This window comes from Nerophis ophidion, linkage group LG23, assembly GCF_033978795.1.
Source record: "Nerophis ophidion isolate RoL-2023_Sa linkage group LG23, RoL_Noph_v1.0, whole genome shotgun sequence".
Lineage (NCBI taxonomy): Eukaryota > Metazoa > Chordata > Actinopteri > Syngnathiformes > Syngnathidae > Nerophis > Nerophis ophidion.
In genome coordinates this window covers 38,970,738-38,996,229 of record NC_084633.1, presented here as the reverse complement: position 1 = coordinate 38,996,229, position 25,492 = coordinate 38,970,738, and the positions used below count along the sequence as shown (strand labels likewise).

The window sequence follows — 25,492 nt, the reverse complement described above, 5'->3', positions numbered from 1 at the left end:
CATTCAACACGTTACTTGAATGGTAAGCTGTTTGTACAAGTTGTGGAGGGCGCTAAAGACAGTGCCATCGTAACACGCCCATATTTTATGTTGTTCGGGTATACACACTCTGTAACCCGCGAGTCTCTTGGACAAATCGGGAGGATTTGTATGCGGGATGCTAATAAGGGGCATCCATATAAAAATCACTAGCCGGACTAACATCAAATCTTCATATTTAATTGCGGGCCGCGTGTCTGAGACCCAGCTGGTTTATACATAGCACAAAGCAAAAAAAAACATCTGTATACGGTGTTATTTCATTATGAATTTAAAGAGTCTTGTGGATCCCATTGTTTTCTTTATTTTGTGAAACGGGTCAAAATGGTTCTTTGAGTGGTGAAGGTTGCCGACTCCTGATATAGATACATATATTTGTATATATAGATATAATGCCAAAGGAAATTTAAAAAGAACATGAAAACCTCCCACATTCTAAAATATATTATAAAAACGATTAGCATCAAAGACAAAAATAATATCATAAGTCTAATATTCATATATTTTATTTTATTTTTTCTCATGCTACTTTTGTTTCAATACATTGTTTAATATTTGAGTATTTGTACGAAAATAAGTTGTAAATCTTTGTTTTGAAAATGTAAAATGGACAGGTCTACTTTTATTTTCAGAATAAGTAAATAATATATAATAAAATAGTTGTACCGGAAGTGAGAGCTGGTTGTTCTTATTTCTCTCGCGAGACCTGGAAAAGAGGTTGTTACTTGTTTCTCTCGCGAGATCTGACAACACTGCGCGCGAAGCAAACACGGCGAGGATAAAGCAAGATGGCGTCTGACGGTGAAGACGTTATTGCAGTCACAGTTCAATGTTCTTAATCTGTGCCTCCATGTACACATATATGTCCTTTATTACACTCTAGTAAAGAGAGTAAACATCGTTAATAACTGTTTGCATCCGGTTATATTAGTCTGAGCGCACTTTGATGCTTCTCGAGCTAGCTTAGCTTGCTAGTTAGCTTAGCTTGTTAGCTGCTAACAAAGAGAGGCGGAAGTGATCAAAACACATCACTAAGTAGAGATCAAGTGTGAGTGTAAAGTGTTGTGATTGTGTGAAAATGTGCCAAAGAACCACAGCAAAGTACGAGGAGGAACTTTGTCCAACAAAAGAGGAGAAGGAGCGACAACATGAAAAACCTCAAGTTGTGTTACACAGAACAGGTTTGTTTACTTCTTACTCCCACATCTTTACTGACTTTATATTTCATTATTAACACTATTCTTCAATAATTTGTCTGTAGGAAGATGGATTGTCATGTGAGGATGATGCACTGATTGTTTTACATTGTTAAGAAGGAGACATTGTCAGACACACAATATTTATGAGAGGTTGATGTTTGTAACAATGTGTATCAACATGTTTACACAAAACTCACACAGTCGCCGGGGGAATATTCCAGAGAGCAGGTTAAGTGCAAAGTCCTGAGTATGTAAAGCTCGGGAGTTTTACCTCCAAAAACAAAAGAGGGAAGACAAAGTCAGGGTCAGTTACCATGGTAACTGATGCTGTAAAACTATATATATATATATATATATATATATATATATATATATATATATGTGTGTCAAAGCTATTATTTCCTTCATATTGGTGCAGCCATTAACTTACTACATCCACCTACTCAGTGGCCTAGTGGTTAGAGTGTCCGCCCTGAGGTAGGTTGTGAGTTCAAACCCCGGCTGAGTCATACCAAAGACTATAAAAATGGGAGCCATTACTTCCCTACTGGGCACTCAGCATCAAGAGTTGGAATTGGGGGTTAAATCACCATAAAAATAATTCCCGGGCGCGGCCACCGCTGCCCCTCACTGCTCCCTTCACCTCCCAGGGGGTGATCAAGGGTGATGGGTCGAATGCAGGGATTAATCTCTCCACACCAAGTGTGTGTGTGACAATCATTTGTACTTTAACTTGTTAGCGTGGCAGTGATTGTGTAAAAAAACAAAGCCTGATCTAAAGATGACATCTTGATCTCATACCATCTCAAACCAATTGGCCGTTCATTATTAAGTGAAGTGTCTTATGGTCGCTTAAATTTGTCTTTAACCAAGCAACACTATGTTTTATACTGTTACTCGATTAATCGGAAACATTTCCCGTAGAACACTTGATTAATAACATTTTCAATAGCAACAGCCCATTATTTCATGTAGGATTTAATACTTAGCATGTAGGAGTTAAAATGTGTTTTGTTTGTGTCCTGTAGACATCCATCAGCTGATTGAACACCAAGAAGAATGTTTCCCTCATCTGCAGGGGGACAGTTTCACTTTAGAGTATCCACAGCCCTCACATTTTAAAGAGGAAGAGGGGGGAGAGTGTCTTCTAGGGCAGGAGGAGGCTGATGTCAGCAAGTTTCCACTGACTGTTGTCTCTGTGAAGATTGAAGAGCATGAAGACAAAGCAGCTGAGTCCTCACAGCTTCATCACAGTCCAAGTAAGCACAACATCCACATATCATCTAATACAGTGTTTGTGACACATGTTCACACATTTAGGATTAAAGATGAAGATAAACTTGCTTTTTAACACCACCATTTAAAAATCTATCATCAACAGTGTAATTGCTGGGGTGTAACCATGTGACCTAGAGGCCGTCCTCCTAACCTCACGTGGTCAAATGAAGGCAAACATTCAATATGGCTACTGTTTATTTACCTTAGCAGCACATAAGTCAGCATATTTCAAAGGTTTAGTGGTGAAGATTAGGGATTTATTTGTGTATACGTGTATTTTTATTGAACCGTTTCGGTACGGGGGTTTCGGTTCGGTTCGGAGGTGTACCGAACGAGTTTTCACACGAACATATTAAGATAAAGTCTTGACAAGCTGCTCCACTTCGTTCTGCCTGTCTCTGTCAGTACTCGTCACATCACCCAGCATTGTCGCACCCACACAACCATCTGATTGGTTACAGACAGAGCAGTAACAGCCAATCAGCAGTGTGTATTCAGAGCGCAAGGAGTCAGTGCTCCACCGTCGTCATGAGCAGGTAGGTGTTTAGCAGGTAAGCATCAGGCAGCGGACTCTCCCCAAATTATAATAAACACCTCCCAGTCAACTACAAACCCTGTTTCCATATGAGTTGGGAAATTGTGTAAGATGTAAATATAAATGGAAGACAATGATTTACAAATCATTTTCAACCCATATTCAGTTGAATATGCTACAAAGACAACATATTTGATGTTCAAACATTTTTTATTATTTTTGCAAATAATCATTAACTTTAGAATTTGATGCCAGCAACACGTGACAAAGAAGTTGGGAAAGGTGGCAATAAATACTGATAAAGTTGAGGAATGCTCATCAAACACTTAAATGTAACATCCCACAGGTGTGCAGGCTAATTGGGAACAGGTGGGTGTCATGATTGGGTATAAAAGCAGCTTCCATTAAATACTAAGTAATTCACAAACAAGGATGGGGCGAGGGTCACCACTTTGTAAGCAAATTGTCGAACAGTTTTAGAACAACATTTCTCAACGAGCTATTGCAAGGAATTTAGGGATTTTACCATCTACGGTCCGTAAAATTATCAAAAAGTTCAGAGAACCTCGAAGAAATCACTGCACGTAAGCCATGATATCACAGACTTTTGATTCCTCAGGCGGTACTGCATCAAAAAGCGACATCAGTGTGTAAAGGATATCACCACATGGGCTCAGGAACACTTCATAAAACCACTGTCAGTAACTACAGTTGGTCGCTACATCTGTAAGTGCAAGTTAAAACTCTACTATGCAAAGCCAAACCTATTTATCAACAATATCCTGAAACGCCGCCGGCTTGGCTGGGCCCGAGATCATCTAAGATGGACTGATGCAAAGTGGAAAAGAGTTCTGTGGTCTGACGAGTCGACGTTTCAAATTATATTTGGAAATAGAGGACGTGGTGTCCTCCAGAACAAAGAGGAAAATAACCATCTGGATTGTTTTAGGCGCAAAGTTGAAAAGCCAGCATGTGTGATGGTATGGGGGTGCATTAGTGCCCAAGGCATGGGTAACTTACACATCTGTGAAGGCACCATTAACGCTGAATGATACATACAGGTTTTGGAGCAACATATGTTGTCATCCAAGCAACGTTATCATGGACGCCCCTACTATTTTCAGCAAGACAAGTGGCTTCGTAAAAAAAAGGAGTACAGGTACTTTCCTGGCCCGCCTGCAGTCCAAACCTGTCTCCCATGGAAAATGTGTGGCGTATTATGAAGCGTAAAATACGACAGCGGAGACCCCGGACTGTTGAACGACTGAAGCTCTACATAAAACAAGAATGGGAAAGAATTCCACTTTCAAAGCTTCAACAATTAGTTTCCTCAGTTCCTAAACGTGTATTGAGAAAAGGTGATGTAACACAGTGGTGAACATGTCCTTTCCTAACTACTTTGGCGCATGTTGCAGCTATGAAATTCTAAGTTAATTATTGTTTGCAAAAAAATAAATTAGGTTTATGAGTTTGAACATCAAATATGTTGTCTTTGTAGTGCATTCAATTGAATATGGGTTGAATAGGATTTGCAAATCATTGTATTCCGTTTATATTTACATCTAACACCATTTCCCAACTCATATGGAAAAGGGGTTTGTATTAGTAACATCACTATGAGCCCATTGACTTTCTAGAAACAAAAAGCAGCTCAGCTCACTCGCAGTCCTGGATTGAGGTGAAGGCTAATTAGCTTTTAACGTTAGCGCATTTTGCGGTGTGTGTGTGTGTGTGTGTGTGTGTGTGTGTGTGTGTGTGTGTGTTACAAACAGCAAAGCCCTGTCCGTCTGTTATTTCACTTTTCCTTTTTCTGTGTTAATTGAGCTGTTTTGAAGCAGCAAAAAAGGACATTATGTTAAATGAAGCGTTTCTGTCTCTGATAGTTGATATAATAATGAGTTTTTTAGGTATTTCCAAGATGGTGCCAGTATGTGCTTTGACCTGCCGTCTCTCGCTGTCAGCTCTGTTCGTTTTTTGTGTTGTTTGCGTCTATTTTCATCTCTGTCAGCTCACTGCTTGTGTATGAACGCCAAACACTGTTGGATCTTTGCCCCTCTCCCACTTATTCGATCAACTTCGATGTTGGTTTTTCGACGTCCCAGTCAGCTTTTTCACCTGGCCGGATTCCTGCCTTCCTTTCCCGTCTCCTGGCGCCTCTCCCCCAGCGGAAGTGTCTCCGGCGCTGCGGTAAACGCGGCGGCCAGCTGGTGAAAGTTGGGGCACTCCTGGCCTGGCTTCCCGTGGCTTCCCGAAGGAGGAATGGTGCAGTATCCGGTCTCCTCCTGTATCCACGCTCGCTGGATCCCATCGGTTCCTGGCTTGTTCCTATATCGTTGGTTTGGAGGATGAGGCTTGCCGCCGTTGCTCCTGCTGTCCCCGCCCCCGAAGGCTGTGTGTCGGGCCCCACCTGGATTAGCTGCGGCCTTGGACGTGCTGGCCCCCGCCAGGTTCAGTCATTTGAACGCAAGATCTTTGATAAACAAAACGTTTATCGTGAAGGATTTCTTCACTTCCCGCGGACTTGACTTCCTCTGTGTGACAGAAACATGGCTGAGAGCTGGTGAGTCCGTCCCTCTTAATGAACTTCTGCCTCCGGAGTGTTCCTACTTTAATTCTCCGCGGTTGTCCGGTCGAAAAGGAGGAAGATTAGCTGTCGTTTTCAAAAATGACTTTAAATGCCGTCAGATCCGCCTGCAATCCTCCTTTTCAAGCTTGGAACTGTGCATGTTTGAACTGGGTCTTTCTAATGTCGTCCTGTGTGCCGTCGTCTATCGACCACCCAAGTACCACAAAGACTTTATAACTGACTTTTCTGAATTTCTGGCTGAAATCCTGCCTAAATATAATCTTGTCCTTATCTCTGGTGATTTTAATATTCACACCTGAGCCCAGACGAGTCGCTTTCCAGGAGCTTCCTGAATGTAATTGACTCATTTAACTTTGTACAGGGTGGCAGAGGGGTTAGTGCGTCTGCCTCACAATACGAAGTTCCTGCAGTCCTGGGTTCAAATCCAGGCTCGGGATCTTTCTGTGTGGAGTTTGCATGTTCTCCCCGTGAATGCGTGGGTTCCCTCCGGGTACTCCGGCTTCCTCCCACTTCCAAAGACATGCACCTGGGGATAGGTTGATTGGCAACACTAAATTGGCCCTAGTGTGTGAATGTTGTCTGTCTATCTGTGTTGGCTCTGTGATGAGGTGGCGACTGGTCCAGGGTGTACCCCGCCTTCCGCCCGATTGTAGCTGAGATAGGCGCCAGCGCCCCCCGCGACCCCGAAAGGGAATAAGCGGTAGAAAATGGATGGATGGAACTTTGTACAGTCTGTGTGTGGTTCCACACGTGAACGCGGGCATACACTCCATTTAGTGCTCCCGTATGGTTTGTGTGTTTTTAATTTGGACATTTGCGACGCTGTGTTCTCTGATCATATGCCGATCCTGTTTGATATTCCCACTCAGTGTCCGGTTAAATTGTGCGCTCCTCCTCAACGCTCTCGCATGTTTAATTCTTCGTCTCCTGCTCTGTTCTCCTCCATTTCTTCGACTCTTTGTGATGATAATTCTGCAGCCTCTGTATGTCTGAATACTGAAGAGTTGGTTTCTGGGTTCAACTCTATTTGTTTACTAACACTGGACACGATCGCACCTTTCAAATGCCGCCGCTCTAAAGCCACGCCTCAGCCCTGGTTGAATGACGTCACTCGTGCAACTTAATGCCAAAAAAACGGAAATGCTGATTATCGGTCCTGCTAGACACCGACCTCTATTTAATAATACAACTTTAACATTTGACAACCAAATAATAAAACAAGGTGACTCTGTAAAAAATCTGGGTATTATCTTCGACCCAACTCTCTCCTTTGAGTCACACATTAAAAGCGTTACTAAAACGGCCTTCTTTCATCTCCGTAATATCGCTAAAATTCGCTCCATTTTGTCCACTAAAGACGCCGAGATCATTATCCATGCGTTTGTTACGTCTCGTCTCGATTACTGTAACGTATTATTTTCGGGTCTCCCAATGTTTAGCATTAAAAGATTACAGTTGGTACAAAATGCGGCTGCTAGACTTTTGACAAGAACAAGAAAGTTTGATCATATTACGCCTGTACTGTATATACCTTTATATACATATATACATACATATATACCTGTACTGTATATACCTTTATATACATATATACATACATATATACCTATACTGTATATACCTTTATATACATATATACATACATATATACCTGTACTGTATATACCTTTATATACATATATACATACATATATACCTATACTGTATATACCTTTATATACATATATACATACATATATACCTGTACTGGCTCACCTGCACTGGCTTCCTGTGCACTTAAGATGTGACTTTAAGGTTTTACTACTTACGTATAAAATACTACACGGTCTAGCTCCATCCTATCTTGCCGATTGTATTGTACCGTATGTCCCGGCAAGAAATCTGCGTTCAAAAGACTCCGGCTTATTAGTGATTCCTAGAGCTCAAAAAAAGTCTGCGGGCTATAGAGCGTTTTCCGTTCGGGCTCCAGTACTCTGGAATGCCCTCCCGGTAACAGTTCGAGATGCTACCTCAGTAGAAGCATTTAAGTCTCATCTTAAAACTCATCTGTATACTCTAGCCTTTAAATAGACCTCCTTTTTAGACCAGTTGATCTGCCGCTTCTTTTCTTTCTCCTATGTCCCCCCCTCCCTTGTGGAGGGGGTCCGGTCCGATGACCATGGATGAAGTACTGACTGTCCAGAGTCGAGACCCAGGATGGACCACTCGTCGGGACCCAGGATGGACCGCTCGCCTGTATCGGTTGGGGACATCTCTACGCTGCTGATCCGCTTGAGATGGTTTCCTGTGGACGGGACTCTCACTGCTGTCTTGGAGCCACTATGGATTGAACTTTCACAGTATCATGTTAGACCCGCTCGACATCCATTGCTTTCGGTCCCCTAGAGGGGGGGGGTTGCCCACATCTGAGGTCCTCTCCAAGGTTTCTCATAGTCAGCATTGTCGCTGGCGTCCCACTGAATGTGAATTCTCCCTGCCCACTGGGTGTGAGTTTTCCTTGCCCTTTTGTGGGTTCTTCCGAGGATGTTGTAGTCGTAATGATTTGTGCAGTCCTTTGAGACATTTGTGATTTGGGGCTATATAAATAAACATTGATTGATTGATTGATTGAGGATAGCAGAGAAAAAATGGAAAAAAGACAGGCTGCATGTGTCCCTTGCCATTTTTAAAGAAAGCCTGCTTTCCTTTCAGATGACTGTAAAAGCAGAGATGAATATATATTTATCTCAGATTATATCTTCTAACTGTAACAACCCCAGAGCTCTGTTCAAAACCATTAACAGTCATTGATGCTCCAAAAACTGTTGGTTTTGATGCTTCTTCTGAATTCTGCGAAAGTTGTCTCCACTTTTTCACTGACAAAATTGTGTCAACTAGAGCCAGTTAATCCCAGCCTTCCTGTGACCTTTCTGTTCCTCTGCACTTCTCTTCTATTTTCCATCAGTTTGAGCCGGTGTCCTTTTCCTTTCTAAAAGACACGGTTAGTCATATGAAGCCCTCTGGTTCTCCTGCAGATGCCCTCCCACCTCGCCTGTTTAAGGAGGTACTTGCTACTATTGGATCAAGCGTCCTTAACATTATCAATAGTAGCCTCTCTTCTGGAATAGTACCAGCAGAGTCTAAACATGCACTCCTCCCTCCTCTCCAATCTCAGACCTATCTCTAATATTCCATACATTTCCAAAATATTAGAGAAGGTTGTTTACAGTCAGTTGTTGCCCTTCTTAGAGGATAATGGTATCACTGAGCTGATCCAGTCCGGTTTCAAAGCCCTCCTCAGCACAGAGTCAGCGCTTCTAGAAGTGTCTAACGATATCCTCCTGTCAACAGATTCTGTTGCATTCGACACCGTCGACCACGCCACCTTAATCACTTGTCTTTAGAACTGTGTGGGCATTAAGGGCGCCACCCTCAACTGGTTCCGGTCGTACCTGACCGACAGGAGTTTTTGTGTAAAAATAGACAACTTTTTGTCTTCCACAGCTCCTCTACCACATGGGGTCTTCCAAGGCTCAATCCTTGGCCCTCTTTTATTTGCGCTTTACCTTCGCCCCCTTGGTTCTGTTTTCAAGAAGCACAGTATTGCATTTCATTTTTATGCCGATGACTGCCAGATCTACTTTCCCATGGCACAAAATAACAGGGTCCAGCGTCTCATTGACTGCCTGCACGACATTAAAGCCTGGCTTTCAGTTAACTTCCTGAGCCTGAATGAAAACAAAACAGAACTTTTGTGGTTTAGTCCAAGTCGCTCTTCCTCCCCTCGGCACTTACGTAGGCATTTATCTCCTCTCGTTTTGACTACTGCAACGCCTTGAATGTAGGCATTAGCCAGGCCTCCCTCGCCTTCCTGCAGCTCATGCAGAACTCTGCTGCTGGTCTGCTAACACAGACCCGCAGGCGTGAGCACATCACCCCATACCAGCGTCCCTTCACTGGCTCCCTGGGGGGGGCAGTAACATCAATCAATCAATCAATGTTTATTTATATAGCCCTAAATCAATGGTGTCTCAAAGGGCTGCACAAACCACAACACAAACCACAACGACATCCTCGGTAGAGCCCACATAAGGGCAAAGGAAACTTACCCCAGTGGAACGTCAGAAGACAGTGACAATGATGACTATGAGAAACCTTGGAGAGGACTGCATATGTGGGCAACCCCCCACCCCGACCCCCGCCCCTCCAAGGGACCGAAAGCAATGGACGTCGAGCGGGTCTAACATGATACTGTGAAAGTTCAATCCATAGTGGATCCAACACAAACGTGACAGTCCATGATAACAAATGTTTAGATGAAAACAAAAATTTGTTATACCATATTTCCTTGAAGGCTTCACGGTGGCAGAGGGGTTAGTGCGTCTGCCTCACAATACGAAGGTCCTGCAGTCCTGGGTTCAAATCCAGACTCGGGATCTTTCTGTGTGGAGTTTGCATGTTCTCCCCGTGAATGCGTGGGTTCCCTCCGGGTACTCCGGCTTCCTCCCACTTCCAAAGACATGCACCTGGGGATAGGTTGATTGGCAACACTAAATTGGCCCTAGTGTGTGAATGTTGTCTGTCTATCTGTGTTGGCCCTGTGATGAGGTGGCGACTTGTCCAGGGTGTACCCCGCCTTCCGCCCGATTGTAGCTGAGATAGGCGCCAGCGCCCCCCGCGACCCCAAAAGGGAATAAGCGGTAGAAAATGGATGGATGGATGGATATTTCCTTGAATTGACGTAAGTCATATGATATATGCTCCTGCCTTGAATTAGTGCCGGGTCAAACTCACTTCGCAAAATAATTAGCGCATGCTTAGTATTACCGCCTGGTCAAACTTGTGACGTCACGAGTGACACTTCCCCCGTCATCATTTTCAAAATGGAGGAGGCTGAGTTCAATACCGGTAATTTGAAATCGCATAAAGGGAAGAAGATTAGAGCTATTCAGTAGGATTTACATCACACTCAAATGTTTACTGCATGCCTCTGGTAAGTGCCAGAGTGAGAAAAGGTTTTATAATAATTAGCACACGCTTACTTTTACCGCATGTTTTTGATTGATTGAGTGATACTTGTATTAGTAGATTGCACAGTTCAGTACATATTCCGTACAATTGACCACTAAATGCATTTAGGCTGAAACTTGGTGACAGAGCTTTCGCCGCTGCTACTCGCAAGCTCTGGAACAACTTACCTTTGAGTGTTAGACAGGCATCCTCTCTTCCTGTTTTTAAATCACTCTTAAAAACACACTTTTATTCCATGGCCTTTAACGTTCTGTGATCTCCATCCTGCTATAGCATCCCATTATGCACCTGCTGTGAACCTGTTTCTATGTCTTATTAATTTTTTAATCGTGCTTTGTTTGTGTTGTGTTTGCTAGTTTCCCTTGTGTTATCTTTTAACCTGCCTATTGTACAGCACTTTGTGGTAAATATTAAATGTGCCTCATAAGTAAAGTTGATTTCATTTGATTTGAGCAAAGCTGGACTTTTCTAAAGAATGTTTGTTTTGTCCTGTCCCGCAGACGTTGAAGAAGAACCTCCACCCCATGAGCAGGAGGAAGAACCACAGTCCCCCCACATACATGAGGAAGAAGAGGTACCACATTCCCAACACATTAAAGAGGGAAGAGAAGAGCCACAGCCCCCCCACATTAAAGAGGAAGACGAGACGCCACAGACCCACCGTGTTAAGCTGACCCTTCACATTAAAGGGCAAGCGGAGGACCCACTGATCTTACACATCAAAAAGGAAGAGGAGGACCCACTGACCCCTCACTTTAAGGAGCAAGAGAACCCGCTGACCCCTCGCATTAAAGAGGAAGAGGAGGAGCAAGAGGCGGTGCACATTAAAGAGGAAGAGGAGGAAGAGGGCATCAGTCAGCCTAAATGGTTGGAGGAGTTCCCAGTGACTGGTGTCCCTGTGAAGAGTGAAGATGATGAGGTGAAAGGTGAAAGTGAGGAGAGGGGAGGGGGGGAGCCTCCAAGCAGCAGCTCAACACAACACATGACAACAGAAGCTGATGGAGACCACTGTGGAGGATCACAAGCAGACCAGCTCTTAGCTCCACTATCAGATAGTGAGGACACAACCTCACACTCTCCTGACACTGATGATGAAGACTCTAAAGATGATGCAACATGTCACACTGACAACACTCACTTCACATGTTCTACCTGTCACAAAACTTTTACATACTGTCGTAATCTGAAAAGACACATGAGAACACACACCGGAGAAAAAACTTTTTCCTGTTCGACCTGCGGTAAAGTTTTTACACAAAGTCACTATTTGAAAGTACACATGAGAATACACACTGGAGAAAAACCTTTTATCTGTTCAACCTGTGGTAAAAGTTTTACAAGAAGTGAAGATGTGAAAAGACACAAGAGAACACACACTGGTGAAAAAATGTTTTCCTGTTCACTGTGTGGTAAAGGTTTTACACAAAGTCACAGTTTGAAAGCACACATGAGAACACACACTGGTGAAAAACCCTTTTCCTGTTCAACCTGTGGTAAAGGTTTTACACAAGGTCAGAATTTGAAAAGACACATGAAAACACACACTGGTGAAAAATCACATTCTTGTTCAATCTGCGACAGAAGCTTTTGTCATCGATCAAACCTTGTAGCACACATGACAACACACACTGGTGAAAAACCTTTTTCTTGTTCAATCTGTGGTAAAGGTTTTACACAAAGTAGTAGTTTAAAAGCACACAAGAGAACACACACTGGGGAAAAATCATATTCCTGTTTAATATGCAACAGAAGCTTTTGTCAACGATCCAACCTTGTAGCACACATGAGAAGACACACTGGTGAAAAGCCCTTCACATGTTCAATCTGCAACAGAAGCTTTTGCGACCAATCAAACCTTGTAGTACACATGAGAAGACACCCAGGAGAGAAAGTGTTGAGTTGCAGTGTGTGTGGTGAAAGATTGTCTTCTAAGTACCAGTGTAAGAAACACAAGTGTGCTGGTGAGAACAGCAGCAGCAAATGAAACTGCAGGATTTGAAATAAACGGTGTATAACATGTATAATATAACATGTGTGACGTTGTTGTGTAACAATCTTTTTAATATTCATCTACATATATTACTTTTTTCAATCAAGTACGTGCATTAGTATGCAATGACAGTTCAGAGTGTCAGGCAAAAGCCAATATTGTACATCATCCCACAGATATCTACTGTGCTGTGGCGGGCACTAGGACCATGCTCACACATAAAAAGTGCATGTTGTGTTGTGTTGTTGCTATTCTCATGTTGGCAGTCTACAATAAAGACCTTAAAGAGACAACGTTCTGTTTCTTGCATTTGCAACTTTGGTGACCCCGACTATGTTTCACGCGGAAGAGGTGTCTTCATCGGCCATGTTGTCGCCCCATCTCCATCTTGGCAGGCTGCAATAAAGACCAGAAAGAAACAACGTTCCGTTTCTTGCATATATATATATATATATATGTCTTGATTGGATTATCCAGAGAATAGTGCTCGATACCGTGGTAGAGCGCAATATGTAGGTGTGGGAAAAATCACAAGACTACTTCATCTCTACAGATCTGTTTCATGAGGGGTTCCCTCAATCATCAGGAGATTTTAATGGAAGCATTCACATACAATGGTTTATATAGGGCACAGAGTGGGTGGGTACAAGCAGGCGTAGGGTGTGGTGATTGGCTCATGTGTTACCTAGGAGGTGTTTCCGTCTGTGGCGGCATGTTGAAATGATTTCACTGCGCTTGTTGAGGGATGATAGATCTGGATGATATATATAATATACAGTTTCTCTTTTAAGCATAGGTTGCATCTTTTATTACCACTGTTGTAAGGTGTGCTGGATGCAATGTCACGGTTTGGTATTACAAGTGTGGCGAGGAACCCAAGGATGCAGACACACGAAAGGTGAGTAAAACAGTCTTTACTCAGTAGAATGTACTTACAACTAAGGGTGCTCCAAAAAGGAGAGAACTAAGGACGACGAAGCAAGAAGGTAAACTCAAAAAGGGCTTCGTGGCAAAAACAACAAAAGTTATCCAATCTAAACTAAAACTTGGGCTGGAGTTTGCAAGATGTGCAAATACAAACTAAGACACAGGCTGGATGGCACCAGGAGCAGTCAGGAACAAGCGTAGCAAAATGCAGGAGAGATCTCGGAGTGAAGCCACAGGGTTGAATCGCCAAGTGCCATCCAGCTGCCAAATTGCAGGTTAAATATCCTCAATCAAAATTAAAAACAGCTGTGCACGTCTCGCAGCTCCACCCACGAGAGAGACGGGAACTGCAGGGGAAAGAGAACTGGAGTGAGGTCACAAGGTCAACTGCACCAACAAAGGAAACTGAATACAAACCACTAGGTGGCAGCAGGTGGTGACATGCAAGAATTTGCCATGTTATTGAATATTCAACAATATTGTCTTTGAGGTTCCAAATGTGTTTGCTGAGTTCTGTAGAATTCCGCAAAGTCTGGTTTCCAAAGGAGGCGTTGTGATTATTCCATCTTGTTTTGAATGCTCCTTCGGTTAATCCTACGTACGTGTCGGATGTGTTAATGTCCTTGCGTGTTACCTTTGCTTGGTAAACGACTGATGTCTGTAAGCACCCTCCGTTGAGAGGGCAATCAGGTTTCTTGCGACAGTTACATTCCTTATTGGTTTCAGAGTCGTTTAGTCTGGGGGTGTGCAGTCCTTTTGCAATTGCTTTGTTGTGGTTTGAAATGATTTGTTGCATGTTGTTCATACAGCTGTAGCTCAATTTAATGTTGTTCTTGTTGAATATTTTTCTTAGGGTGTTGCCTTTGGGGAAGTGTTTGTCGATCAGAGTGAGGAACTTGTGGCCGATATTGGTTGAGATGTTTTTGCTGAATGGCGGGTTGTACCAGATGATGTTGTTTCGTTTTCTGCTCTTTTTTGGTAGGTTTCCTGGAGTGGGTTCATAGGTGAGGGTGAAGTTGTATCCGCTTTCATCAAGTGCTTTCTGGTACGGGGGAGTTGCTTGGTCGAATTCAGCTTTGCTGGATGACAGCATCGATAGCCTTTTATTAAGTCTGGTCGGTACTCTTTTCGTGGTGGTGGGTGGGTGGTTGCTGTCATGGTGCACGTATTGGAGTGTTGTGTTGGGTTTCGTGAATGGTTGGTAGCTGTTATTTCTCAGGTTGAAAGTGACGTCGAGGAAGTTGACGGTTTGCTTGTTGGCTTCAATCGTGATCCGTAGGCCGTTCTCTCTCTCTCTCTCTCTCTATATATATATATATATATATATATATATATATATATATATATATCCATCCATCCATCATCTTCCGCTTATCCGAGGTCGGGTCGCGGGGGCAACAGCCTAAGCAGGGAAACCCAGACTTCCCTCTCCCCAGCCACTTCGTCTAGCTCTTCCCGGGGGATCCCGAGGCGTTCCCAGGCCAGTCGGGAGACATAATCTTCCCAACGTGTCCTGGGTCTTCCCCGTGGCCTCCTACCGGTTGGACGTGCCCTAAACACCTCCCTAGGGAGGCGTTCGGGTGGCATCCTGACCAGATGCCCGAACCACCTCATCTGGCTCCTCTCGATGTGAAGGAGCAGCGGCTTTACTTTGAGTTCCTCCCGGATGACAGAACTTCTCACCCTATCTCTAAGGGAGAGACCCGCCACACGGCGGAGGAAACTCATTTCGGCCGCTTGTACCCGTGATCTTATCCTTTCGGTCATGACCCAAAGCTCATGACCATAGGTGAGGATGGGAACGTAGATCGACCGGTAAATTGAGAGCTTTGCCTTCCGGCTCAGCTCCTTCTTCACCACAACGGATCGGTACAACGTCCGCATTACTGAAGACGCCGCACCGATCCGCCTGTCCATCTCACGATCCACTCTTCCCTCACTCGTGAACAAGACTCCTAGGTACTTGAACTCCTCCACTTGGGGCAGGGTCTCCTCCCCAACCCGGAGATGGCACTGCACCCTTTTCCGGGCGAGAACCATGGACTCGGACTTGGAGGTGCTGATTCTCATTCCGGTCGCTTCACACTCGGCTGCGAGTGTGAAGCGACCGGAATGAGAATCTATATATATATATATATATATATATACTACCATTCAAAAGTTTGGGGTCACCCAAACAATTTTGTGTTTTCCATGAAAAGTCACACTTATTCACCACCATACGTTGTGAAATGAATCTAAAATAGAGTCAAGACATTGACAAGGTTAGAAATAATGATTTGTATTTGAAATAAGATTTTTTTTACATCAAACTTTGCTTTCGTCAAAGAATCATCCATTTGCAGCAATTACAGCATTGCAGACCTTTGGCATTCTAGCTGTTAATTTGTTGAGGTAATCTGGAGAAATTGCACCCCACGCTTCTAGAAGCAGCTCCCACAAGTGGGATTGGTTGGATGGCCACTCCTTGCGTATCATACGGTCAAGCTGCTCCCACAGCAGCTCACTGAGGTTCAGATGTGGTGACTGCGCTGGCCACTCATTACCGATAGAATACCAGCTGCCTGCTTCTTCTCTAAATAGTTCTTGCACAATTTGGAGGTGTGTTTGGGGTCATTGTCTTGTTGTAGGATATATGGGTGGCACTGGGAGCAGGTGAGTAAAGTGTCTTGCCCAAGGACACAACGGCAGTGACTAGGATGGCAGAAGCTGGGATCGAACCTGGAACCCTCAAGTTGCAGGCAGGGCCACTCTAACTACCGAGCTATACCGCCCCAAGTAACAAGAACATAATATATCAATAATAACATGCCTCATAGCAAATGTGATGAATTCATCCTCGTACTGTCCCTTTTTTCAGGCTTTCCCTCTTAAAGGGTCTGGTTCAAGTGAGGAGACTATGATTTAGGAAAACTATTTATTTACTAATGGACTAGAATAAGTCACTCATTTTTACAGGTAGCTCAAATTGGGATATAATTAAGATAATGAAGGATGAAGTGATTAAGAAATGTTTAATATCGCTAAAATTCGCTCCATTCTGTCCACTAAAGACGCTGAGATCATTATCCATGCGTTTGTTACGTCTCGTCTCGATTACTGTAACGTATTATTTTCGGGTCTCCCCATGTCTAGCATTAAAAGATTACAGTTGGTACAAAATGCGGCTGCTAGACTTTTGACAAGAACAAGAAAGTTTGATCACATTACTCCTGTACTGTATATACCTTTATATACATATATACATACATATATACCTATACTGTATATACCTTTATATACATATATACATACATATATACCTATACTGTATATACCTTTATATACATATATACATACATATATACCTATACTGTATATACCTTTATATACATATATACCTATACTGTATATACCTTTATATACATATATACATACATATATACCTATACTGTATATACCTTTATATACATATATACATACATATATACCTATACTGTATATACCTTTATATACATATATACATACATATATACCTATACTGTATATACCTTTATATACATATATACATACGTATATACCTATACTGTATATACCTTTATATACATATATACATACATATATACCTATACTGGCTCACCTGCACTGGCTTCCTGTGCACTTAAGATGTGACTTTAAGGTTTTACTACTTACGTATAAAATACTACACGGTCTAGCTCCATCCTATCTTGCCGATTGTATTGTACCATATGTCCCGGCAAGAAATCTGCGTTCAAAGGACTCCGGCTTATTAGTGATTCCCAAAGCCCAAAAAAAGTCTGCGGGCTGTAGAGCTTTTTCATTTCGGGCTCCAGTACTCTGGAATGCCCTCCCGGTAACAGTTCGAGATGCCACCACAGTAGAAGCATTTAAGTCTCACCTTAAAACTCATTTGTATACTCTAGCCTTTAAATAGTCTCCCTTTTTGGACCAGTTGATCTGCCGTTTCTTTTCTTTTTCTTCTATGTCCCACTCTCCCTTGTGGAGGGGGTCCGGTCCGATCCGGTGGCCATGTACTGTTTGCCTGTGTATCGGCTGGGGACATCTCTGCGCTGCTGATCAGCCTCCTCTTGGGATGGTTTCCTGCTGGCTCCGCTGTGAACGGGACTCTCGCTGCTGTGTTGGATCCGCTCTGGACTGGACTCTCGCGACTGTGTTGGATCCATTATGGATTGATCTTTCACAGTATCATGTTCTCATAGTCATTATTGTCACCGATGTCCCACTGGGTGTGAGTTTTCCTTGCCCTTATGTGGGCCTACCGAGGATGTCGTGGTGGTTTGTGCAGCCCTTTGAGACACTAGTGATTTAGGGCTATATAAGTAAACATTGATTGATTGATTGATATATACCTGTACTGGCTCACCTGCACTGGCTTCCTGTGCACTTAAGATGTGACTTTAAGGTTTTACTACTTACGTATAAAATACTACACGGTCTAGCTCCATCCTATCTTGCCGATTGTATTGTACCATATGTCCCGGCAAGAAATCTGCCTTCAAAGGACTCCGGCTTATTAGTGATTCCCAAAGCCCAAAAAAAGTCTGCAGGCTATAGAGCGTTTTCATTTCGGGCTCCAGTACTCTGGAATGCCCTCCCGGTAACATTTCGAGATGCCACCTCAGTAGAAGCATTTAAGTCTCACCTTAAAACTCATTTGTATACTCTAGCCTTTAAATAGACCTCCTTTTTAGACCAGTTGATCTGCCGTTTCTTTTCTTTTTCTCCTATGTCCCACTCTCCCTTGTGGAGGGGGTCCGGTCCGATCCGGTGGCCATGTACTGCTCGCCTGTGTATCGGCTGGGGACATCTCTGCGCTGCTGATCCGCCTCCGCTTGGGATGGTTTCCTGCTGGCTCTGCTGTGAACGGGACTCTCGCTGCTGTGTTGGACCCGCTTTGGACTGGACTCTTGCGACTGTGTTGGATCCGCTTTGGACTGGACTCTCGCGACTGTGTTGGATCCATTATGGATTGATCTTTCACAGTATCATGTTCTCATAGTCATTATTGTCACCGATGTCCCACTGGGTGTGAGTTTTCCTTGCCCTTATGTGGGCCTACCGAGGATGTCGTAGTGGTTTGTGCAGCCCTTTGAGACACTAGTGATTTAGGGCTATATAAGTAAACATTGATTGATTGATTGATATATACCTATACTGGCTCACCTGCACTGGCTTCCTGTGCACTTAAGATGTGACTTTAAGGTTTTACTACTTACGTATAAAATACTACACGGTCTAGCTCCATCCTATCTTGCCGATTGTATTGTACCATATGTCCCGGCAAGAAATCTGCGTTCAAAGGACTCCGGCTTATTAGTGATTCCCAAAGCCCAAAAAAAGTCTGCGGGCTATAGAGCATTTTCATTTCGGGCTCCAGTACTCTGGAATGCCCTCCCGGTAACAGTTCGAGATGCCACCTCAGTAGAAGCATTTAAGTCTCACCTTAAAACTCATTTGTATACTCTAGCCTTTAAATAGACTCCCTTTTTGGACCAGTTGATCTGCCGTTTCTTTTCTTTTTCTTCTATGTCCCACTCTCCCTTGTGGAGGGGGTCCGGTCCGATCCGGTGGCCATGTACTGCTCGCCTGTGTATCGGCTGGGGACATCTCTGCGCTGCTGATCCGCCTCCGCTTGGGATGGTTTCCTGCTGGCTCCGCTGTGAACGAGACTCTCGCTGCTGTGTTGGATCCATTGTGGATCGAACTTTCACAGTATCATGTTAGACCCGCTCGACATCCATTGCTTTCCTCCTCTCCAAGGTTCTCATAGTCATTATTGTCACCGATGTCCCACTGGGTGTGAGTTTTCCTTGCCCTTATGTGGGCCTACCGAGGATGTCGTAGTGGTTTGTGCAGCCCTTTGAGACACTAGTGATTTAGGGCTGTATAAGTAAATATTGATTGATTGATTGATTGATATGTCCTGAGTTTCAGTTGAAAGTGTGTGCAAGTTAATGCCCACGCACACACACTCTTATCGCCCACATTCTCCACACACTTTACGTGGCTTCTTGGCCGAGGTCTGAAGGACAACACCAGATATGAAGTCGGAGTCCAGGGAGAAAAAAGCAGCAGTCAATATCGCACAGAAGGAACCTTCCTGGTGTTACCTGACGGCACGACCACTGAGCTGCGACACCACTACAAAGGCTCCTCCGTGCTGGTTCTCGTACCACCTGGCTTGGTAGGCTCGTACCCGCCTACCAAGCCAAAGACTAAAGGCCTACTGAAAGCCACTGCTAGCCACCACGCAGTCTGATAGTTTATATATCAATGATGAAATATTAACATTGCAACACATGCCAATACGGCCGCTTTAGTTTACTAAATTGCAATTTTAAATTTCCCGCGGAGTTTCTTGTTGAAAACGTCGCGGAATGATGACGTGTATGATGACTCATGCTTGTCATGTCTCGGGTTGTAGCGGACATATTAGCCCAGCACCACTTATGGCTAAAAGTCGTCTCTTTCATCACATAATTACACAGTAATTTGGACATCTGTGTTGCTGAATCTTTTGCAATTTGTTCAATTAATAATGGAGACGTCAAAGAAGAATGCTGTTGGTGGAAAGCGATGGATTGCAGCTGCCTTTAGCACCGAAACTGTTATGTTTGACTAAAAGGGAGGTGACGGCAAACGAACACCAGGTGGCAGTATCTCCAAAGATTTATTATATATAGTAAATATATACATAAATCTGTAGTACTACTAATAATAATAATAATACTAATACTGCTAATGAATAAACCAAGGAAATGAAGTCTGATCAAAACTCAAGTGTGTATGGTGTAAGGCTATATGTGTAGATTAGCTGAAGGATGTCTTACCAAAATGTTGACGGAAGTGAAGTAACTCGGAAGTCCGTGGGAAAACGTGTCCAAGCGGGAGGTCGAGAATCCAAAAGGCAGTCCGGGGGGCAAGGGTAACAACAGGGGATCCAGGAGAAACACGGGAAGAGCTGCGGGAAGACAACAAGAGCATCAGACAACAGAAACACGGAAGTCGCAGGGGAAGAGCGAGTATGCGGGATGGAAGCCAGACACAGGATGCTTACTCAGGTACAGATGGCTATAATCCGGCCCGTGATGGCAGGTTGTCCAGGTCTATAAAGGCAGCTCCGTCATTACCATCAGGTGTGAAGTTTGCAGGTGACTGATTGCAGCTGGCAGCTGCTGCAGGGCGGGGACGCGCGCGGCTCGTTCCGGGATGTGTGCGCCCGTGGGCGTGCCGCCTAGTGGCGCACAGATGGACGAGCGGCGCTGGCAGGGGTCTGAACCGTAACAGAAACACAGCCGGTGTTTCTTTGTTTGTTGTGAAGCTTTAACACAGAGCGGTCAAGCGAACATGTTTCTCTACGTCAACCAGCACGTTTTTGGATGGGAAAATTGTGATATTAAGTCAGCTCTTACCGGAGACTTCGGTGGATTATGGGATCTCCTCCTGTAGCTGTCAAAAAGGCAGCGGTGATCTTGGCTCCTCGGCTTTTCTCAGAGACACTGGCGTTCACCGCAGCCATCCGACTTTGAGGTATGACTTTATAATCTCACTAAAATACTATTGACACAATAAGCAGGTAAGGGATTTTCCAGAATGATCTTAGTAAATGTGTCTAATTACATCTGAAACGCTCCCACTTCCGCCGCCCAGAGCCGTCGCTTTTTTTTTTTTTTTTTTTTAGTTCTTCACTTTAACTTTCCTCATCCACAAATATTTCATCCTCGCTCAAATTAATGGGGAAATTGTCGCTTTCTCGGTCCGAATAGCTCTTGCTGCTGGAGGCTATGATTATAAACCTTGTTCAGATGTGAGGAGCCCTACAACCCGTGACATCACGCGCACATCGTCTGCTACTTCCGGTAAAGTCAAGGCTTTTTTATTAGCGACCAAAAGTTGCAAACTTTATCGTCGATGTTCTCTACTAAATCTTTTCGGCAAAATATGGCAAAATGATCAAGTATGACACATAGAATGGACCTGCTATCCCCGTTTAAATAAGAAAATCTCATTTCAGTAGGCCTTTAAATCATGTACGTATGAAAATAATTAACTAGTACTGTTTTCAATGCACTTATTGTGTTGTCTGTGTAATTGTAATAAATGCAGACGAGGCGTGTTCAACGTTGACATGCAACGCCACTTCACGGGGCTACCGCGCATGCTCGTCACTACTGATGCATGCCGGGTAGTGTAGTTCTTATACTCCCTAGCTCAAAGCATCACAGCTATGACTCATTGGCCCCGCCTCTAAGTGACGCATGCGTGGAGGATATGTTCTCCGCAGCAAAGTCCTCCTTTACTCCACACACATCTACTAACTACACTTTATTCATCCTCCGTGTCAGCATCAACTCCACTCGTCTCACTCAACTTTGGACATTGTTAGGCCCGCTTAGCTTGCCCCTTGTTTTAGGGCGCTAGTTAGCTTAGCGTGCTATTTAGCTTAGCATGCTAGTTAGCTTAGCTTGTTAGCCGCTAACAAAGAGACGCGGATTTGATCAACACATCGCTTAGTTAAGATCAAGTGTGAGTGTAAAGTGTTGAGATTGTGTGAAAATGTGCGAAAGAACCATAGCAGAGTACGAGGAGGGACTTTGTTGTGTGAAAATGTGTGAAAGAACGATAGCAGAGTACGAGGAGGAACTTACTCCGACAAAAGAGGAGAACGAGAGACAACGTCAACTATTGGAGGCTGTTTTCAAGAGACCTCAAGTTGTGTTACACAGAACAGGTTTGTTTACTTCTTACTCTCACATCTTTACTAACTTTATATTTCATCATGAACATGACGTGTTTGATTAATAATTTATCAATAGGTGTACTCAGACACATGATTGTTATTGTGTTATTAATGTGATTATCAGACAACAGTCATTTCCATTAGATAATGTTCAAATATAGGTGATTTGGCACACTTATAATTAAAAAAACTAAATTAATGTTGTTTTCATCAGATATGTACTCGTATTGTGTATGTGGATGGGGGCCCTGCTTTGGAAATAATGTGTACCCCTTTCAGAGATCACATTTAGTTCCACTTAAAAGCCTACTGAAACGAGATTTTCCTTTTTAAACGGGGATAGCAGGTCCATTCTATGTGTCATACTTGATCATTAAGCGGTATTGCCATATTTTTGCTGAAAGGATTTAGTAGAGAACATCCACGATAAAGTTATTAACTTTCGGTGCTAAGAGAAAAGTCTTGCCGGTACCGGAAGTTGCAGACGATGACGTCACATGTTGATGGCGCCTCACTTATTCACATTGATTTTAATATCAGCCTCCAACAAAAACAGCTATTCGGACCGAGAAAACGACAGTTTCCCCATTAATTTGAGCGAAGATGAAAGATTCGTGTTTGAGGATATTGATAGTGAAAGACTAGAAAGAAAAAAAAACGCGATTGCATTGGGACGGATTCAGATGTTTTTAGACACATTTACTAAGATAATTCTGGGAAATCCCTTATCTTTCTATTGTGTTGCTAGTGTTTTAGTGAGTTTAACAGTACCTGATAGTCGGAGGGCTGTGTCCATGGGTGTGTTGACGCGCAGTGTCTAATCGAGGTCGAAGGCAGCGATACGGACGGGACAGCTGATCTCCGGTAAGAAGCGACTTTTTACCACAATTTTCTCACCGAAACCCGCTGGTTTACATATGTTTGGGATCCATGTTCGCTGTGATCCATAGTAAAGTTTCACCTCCGTGAATTTTAATCAAGGAATCACCGTGTGTTTGTGTGGCTAAAGCTTTCCAACTCCATCTTTCTACTTTGACTTTTCCAATATTAATTGAACAAATGGCAAAAGATTCAGCAACACAGATGTCCAAAATACTGTCTAATTATGCGGTTAAAGCAGACGACTTTTAGCTGTGTGTGTGTGCGCAGCGCTCATATTCATAACAGCCCGTGATGTCAAGCGACGTTTTCAGCAGGATAATTTGCGCGAAATTTAAAATTGCAATTTAGTAAACTAAAAAGGCCGTATTGGCATGTGTTGCAATGTTGATATTTCATCATTGATATATAAACTTAGACTGCGTGGTGGCTAGTAGTGGCTTTCAGTAGGCCTTTAAAACATTCACATAATCCCCAAAGAGATGAGATGGTGTAACGTGAACACTTCTAGAACTTTCTAACTCGGGGGGAAGAACGGGATCTCGTTGGAAGTGCGATGTATAAGCAGACGCCGTTTGGGTGTAACAAAATGTTGCCTGCCAATGTACTTTACAATGTCACTACGTCAGTTGTTGTCAAACTTTCTTCGCCAAGTACCACTTCAGAAAATACTTGGATTTCCAAGTACCACCATCATGAACAGCATTAAAATACAGTAGCATAGTAGGCCTTAATTATTCATTAAAACAAGGAAGACACTTTATTTAACGAGTATATTTAATCATTTTAAATACTGTTGCATTACACACAGTTTGAACAGTAACACTGTGTTTGCATGTAAGAAAATAAAAGACTACTTAAAGGCCTACTGAAAGCCACTACTAGTTTATATATCAATGATGAAATATTAACATTGCAACACATGCCAATACGGCCGCTTTAGTTTACTAAATTACAATTTGAAATTTCCTGCGAGGTATCCTGTTGAAAACGTCGCGGAATGATGTTTAATGATGAATTATGTTGACTCGTGCTTGTGCGTTATTGGTGGTAGCGGACATTTTATTCCAGCACCACTCACAGCTAAAAGCCGTCCGATTTAATCGCATAATTACACAGCGTTCTGGACATCTGTCTTGCTGAATCTTTTACAATTTGTTCAATTAATAATGGAGACGTCAAAGAAGAATGCTGTTGGTAAAAAGCGGTGGAACGCAGCTGCCTTTAGCAACAAACACAGCCGGTGTTTTTTTGTTTGTTGTGAAGCTTTAATATGGAACAGAGCGGTCAAGCGAACATGTTTCTCTACCACGTATCAACCCGCAGGTTTCGGTGAGAAATTTTTGGTAATAAGTCGGCTCTTACCGTAAACATGAGCGGAGCTTGTGTGGTTCTTCCTGCAGCTGTCAAAGAGGCAGCTGTGACTTTCTTGGCTCCTCCATGGCTTCCCTCAGAGACACTGGCGGTGACCGCACCCCTCCGACTTTCAGGTATGACTATATAATCTCACTAAAAGACTAGTAACACAATAAGCAGATAAGGGATTTTCCAGAATTGTCCTAGTAAATGTGTCTAATAACATCTGAATCGCTCCCACTGCCCTCGTCTTTTTTTTCTTTTTTCTAGTCCTTCACCGTCACTTTCCTCATCCACGAATCTTTCATCATCGCGCAAATTAATGGGGAAATCGTCGCTTTCCCGGTCCGAATCGCTCTATCTGCTGGTGGCCATGATTATAAACAATGTTCAGATGTGAGGAGCTCCACAACCCGTGACGTCACACGCATATCGTCTGCTACTTCCGGTACAGGCAAGGCTTTTTTATTAGCGACCAAAAGTTGCGAACTTTATCGTGGATGTTCTCTTCTAAATCCTTTCAGCAAAAATATGGCAATATCGCGAAATGATCAAGTACGACACATAGATTGGACCTGCTATCCCCGTTTAAATAAGAACATCTAATTTCATTAGGCCTTTGAATAATATGCAGTGCGCACCAGATAGTTTCTAGGGTGCAGCTTCCTCGGTTGACCTCTGACCTGGTTCACAGAGATGACTAATGTCTGGTGGAGGAGGGGGAGAAGAAGAGGGAGTGGCTGCGATGAGAATTGGGGGTGGGGAGGACACATGCTGGTTGAAGAAGTTCTTCATCTCATTGGCCTTCTCTATTGTCCCCCCTACTGCTCTGGTCTTTGTCTTGTGGCCTGTGATGGTTCTCATACCTTCCCAAACTTCCATCATGTTGTTCTGCTCCAGCTTTTTCCTGTAGCCGTCCTTAGCCTTCGTC

General features: G+C 43.4%; 2 protein-coding genes across 4 annotated transcripts in view; both read left to right on the top strand.

Annotated features, from left to right (window-relative positions):
* Positions 1 to 786: 786 nt before the first annotated feature.
* LOC133541237 (zinc finger protein 260-like) lies at positions 787 to 12,677 on the top strand. Of its 2 annotated transcripts, XM_061884492.1 has the most exons (4): positions 787 to 1,220; positions 2,267 to 2,497; positions 2,922 to 3,052; positions 11,149 to 11,277. In XM_061884492.1, exons 1-3 carry the CDS (start codon positions 1,118 to 1,120, stop codon positions 2,987 to 2,989), a joined length of 402 nt encoding a protein of 133 aa, XP_061740476.1. In that variant the 5' UTR covers positions 787 to 1,117; the 3' UTR covers positions 2,990 to 3,052; positions 11,149 to 11,277. The 2 variants fall into 2 exon arrangements, with proteins under 2 accessions (XP_061740476.1, XP_061740475.1); XM_061884491.1 differs by lacking the exon at positions 2,922 to 3,052 and having other exon boundaries at positions 11,149 to 12,677.
* Positions 12,678 to 21,847: 9,170 nt separating this feature from the next.
* The window catches only part of LOC133541239 (zinc finger protein 436-like), a 93,505-nt gene continuing 89,860 nt past the window's right edge, over positions 21,848 to 25,492 (top strand). For both annotated transcript variants that reach the window (XM_061884502.1, XM_061884501.1), the window contains exon 1: positions 21,848 to 22,317. In XM_061884502.1, coding sequence (XP_061740486.1) covers positions 22,143 to 22,317 — 175 coding nt within the window. In that variant the 5' untranslated portion in view covers positions 21,848 to 22,142. The remainder of the gene's footprint in view (positions 22,318 to 25,492) is intronic.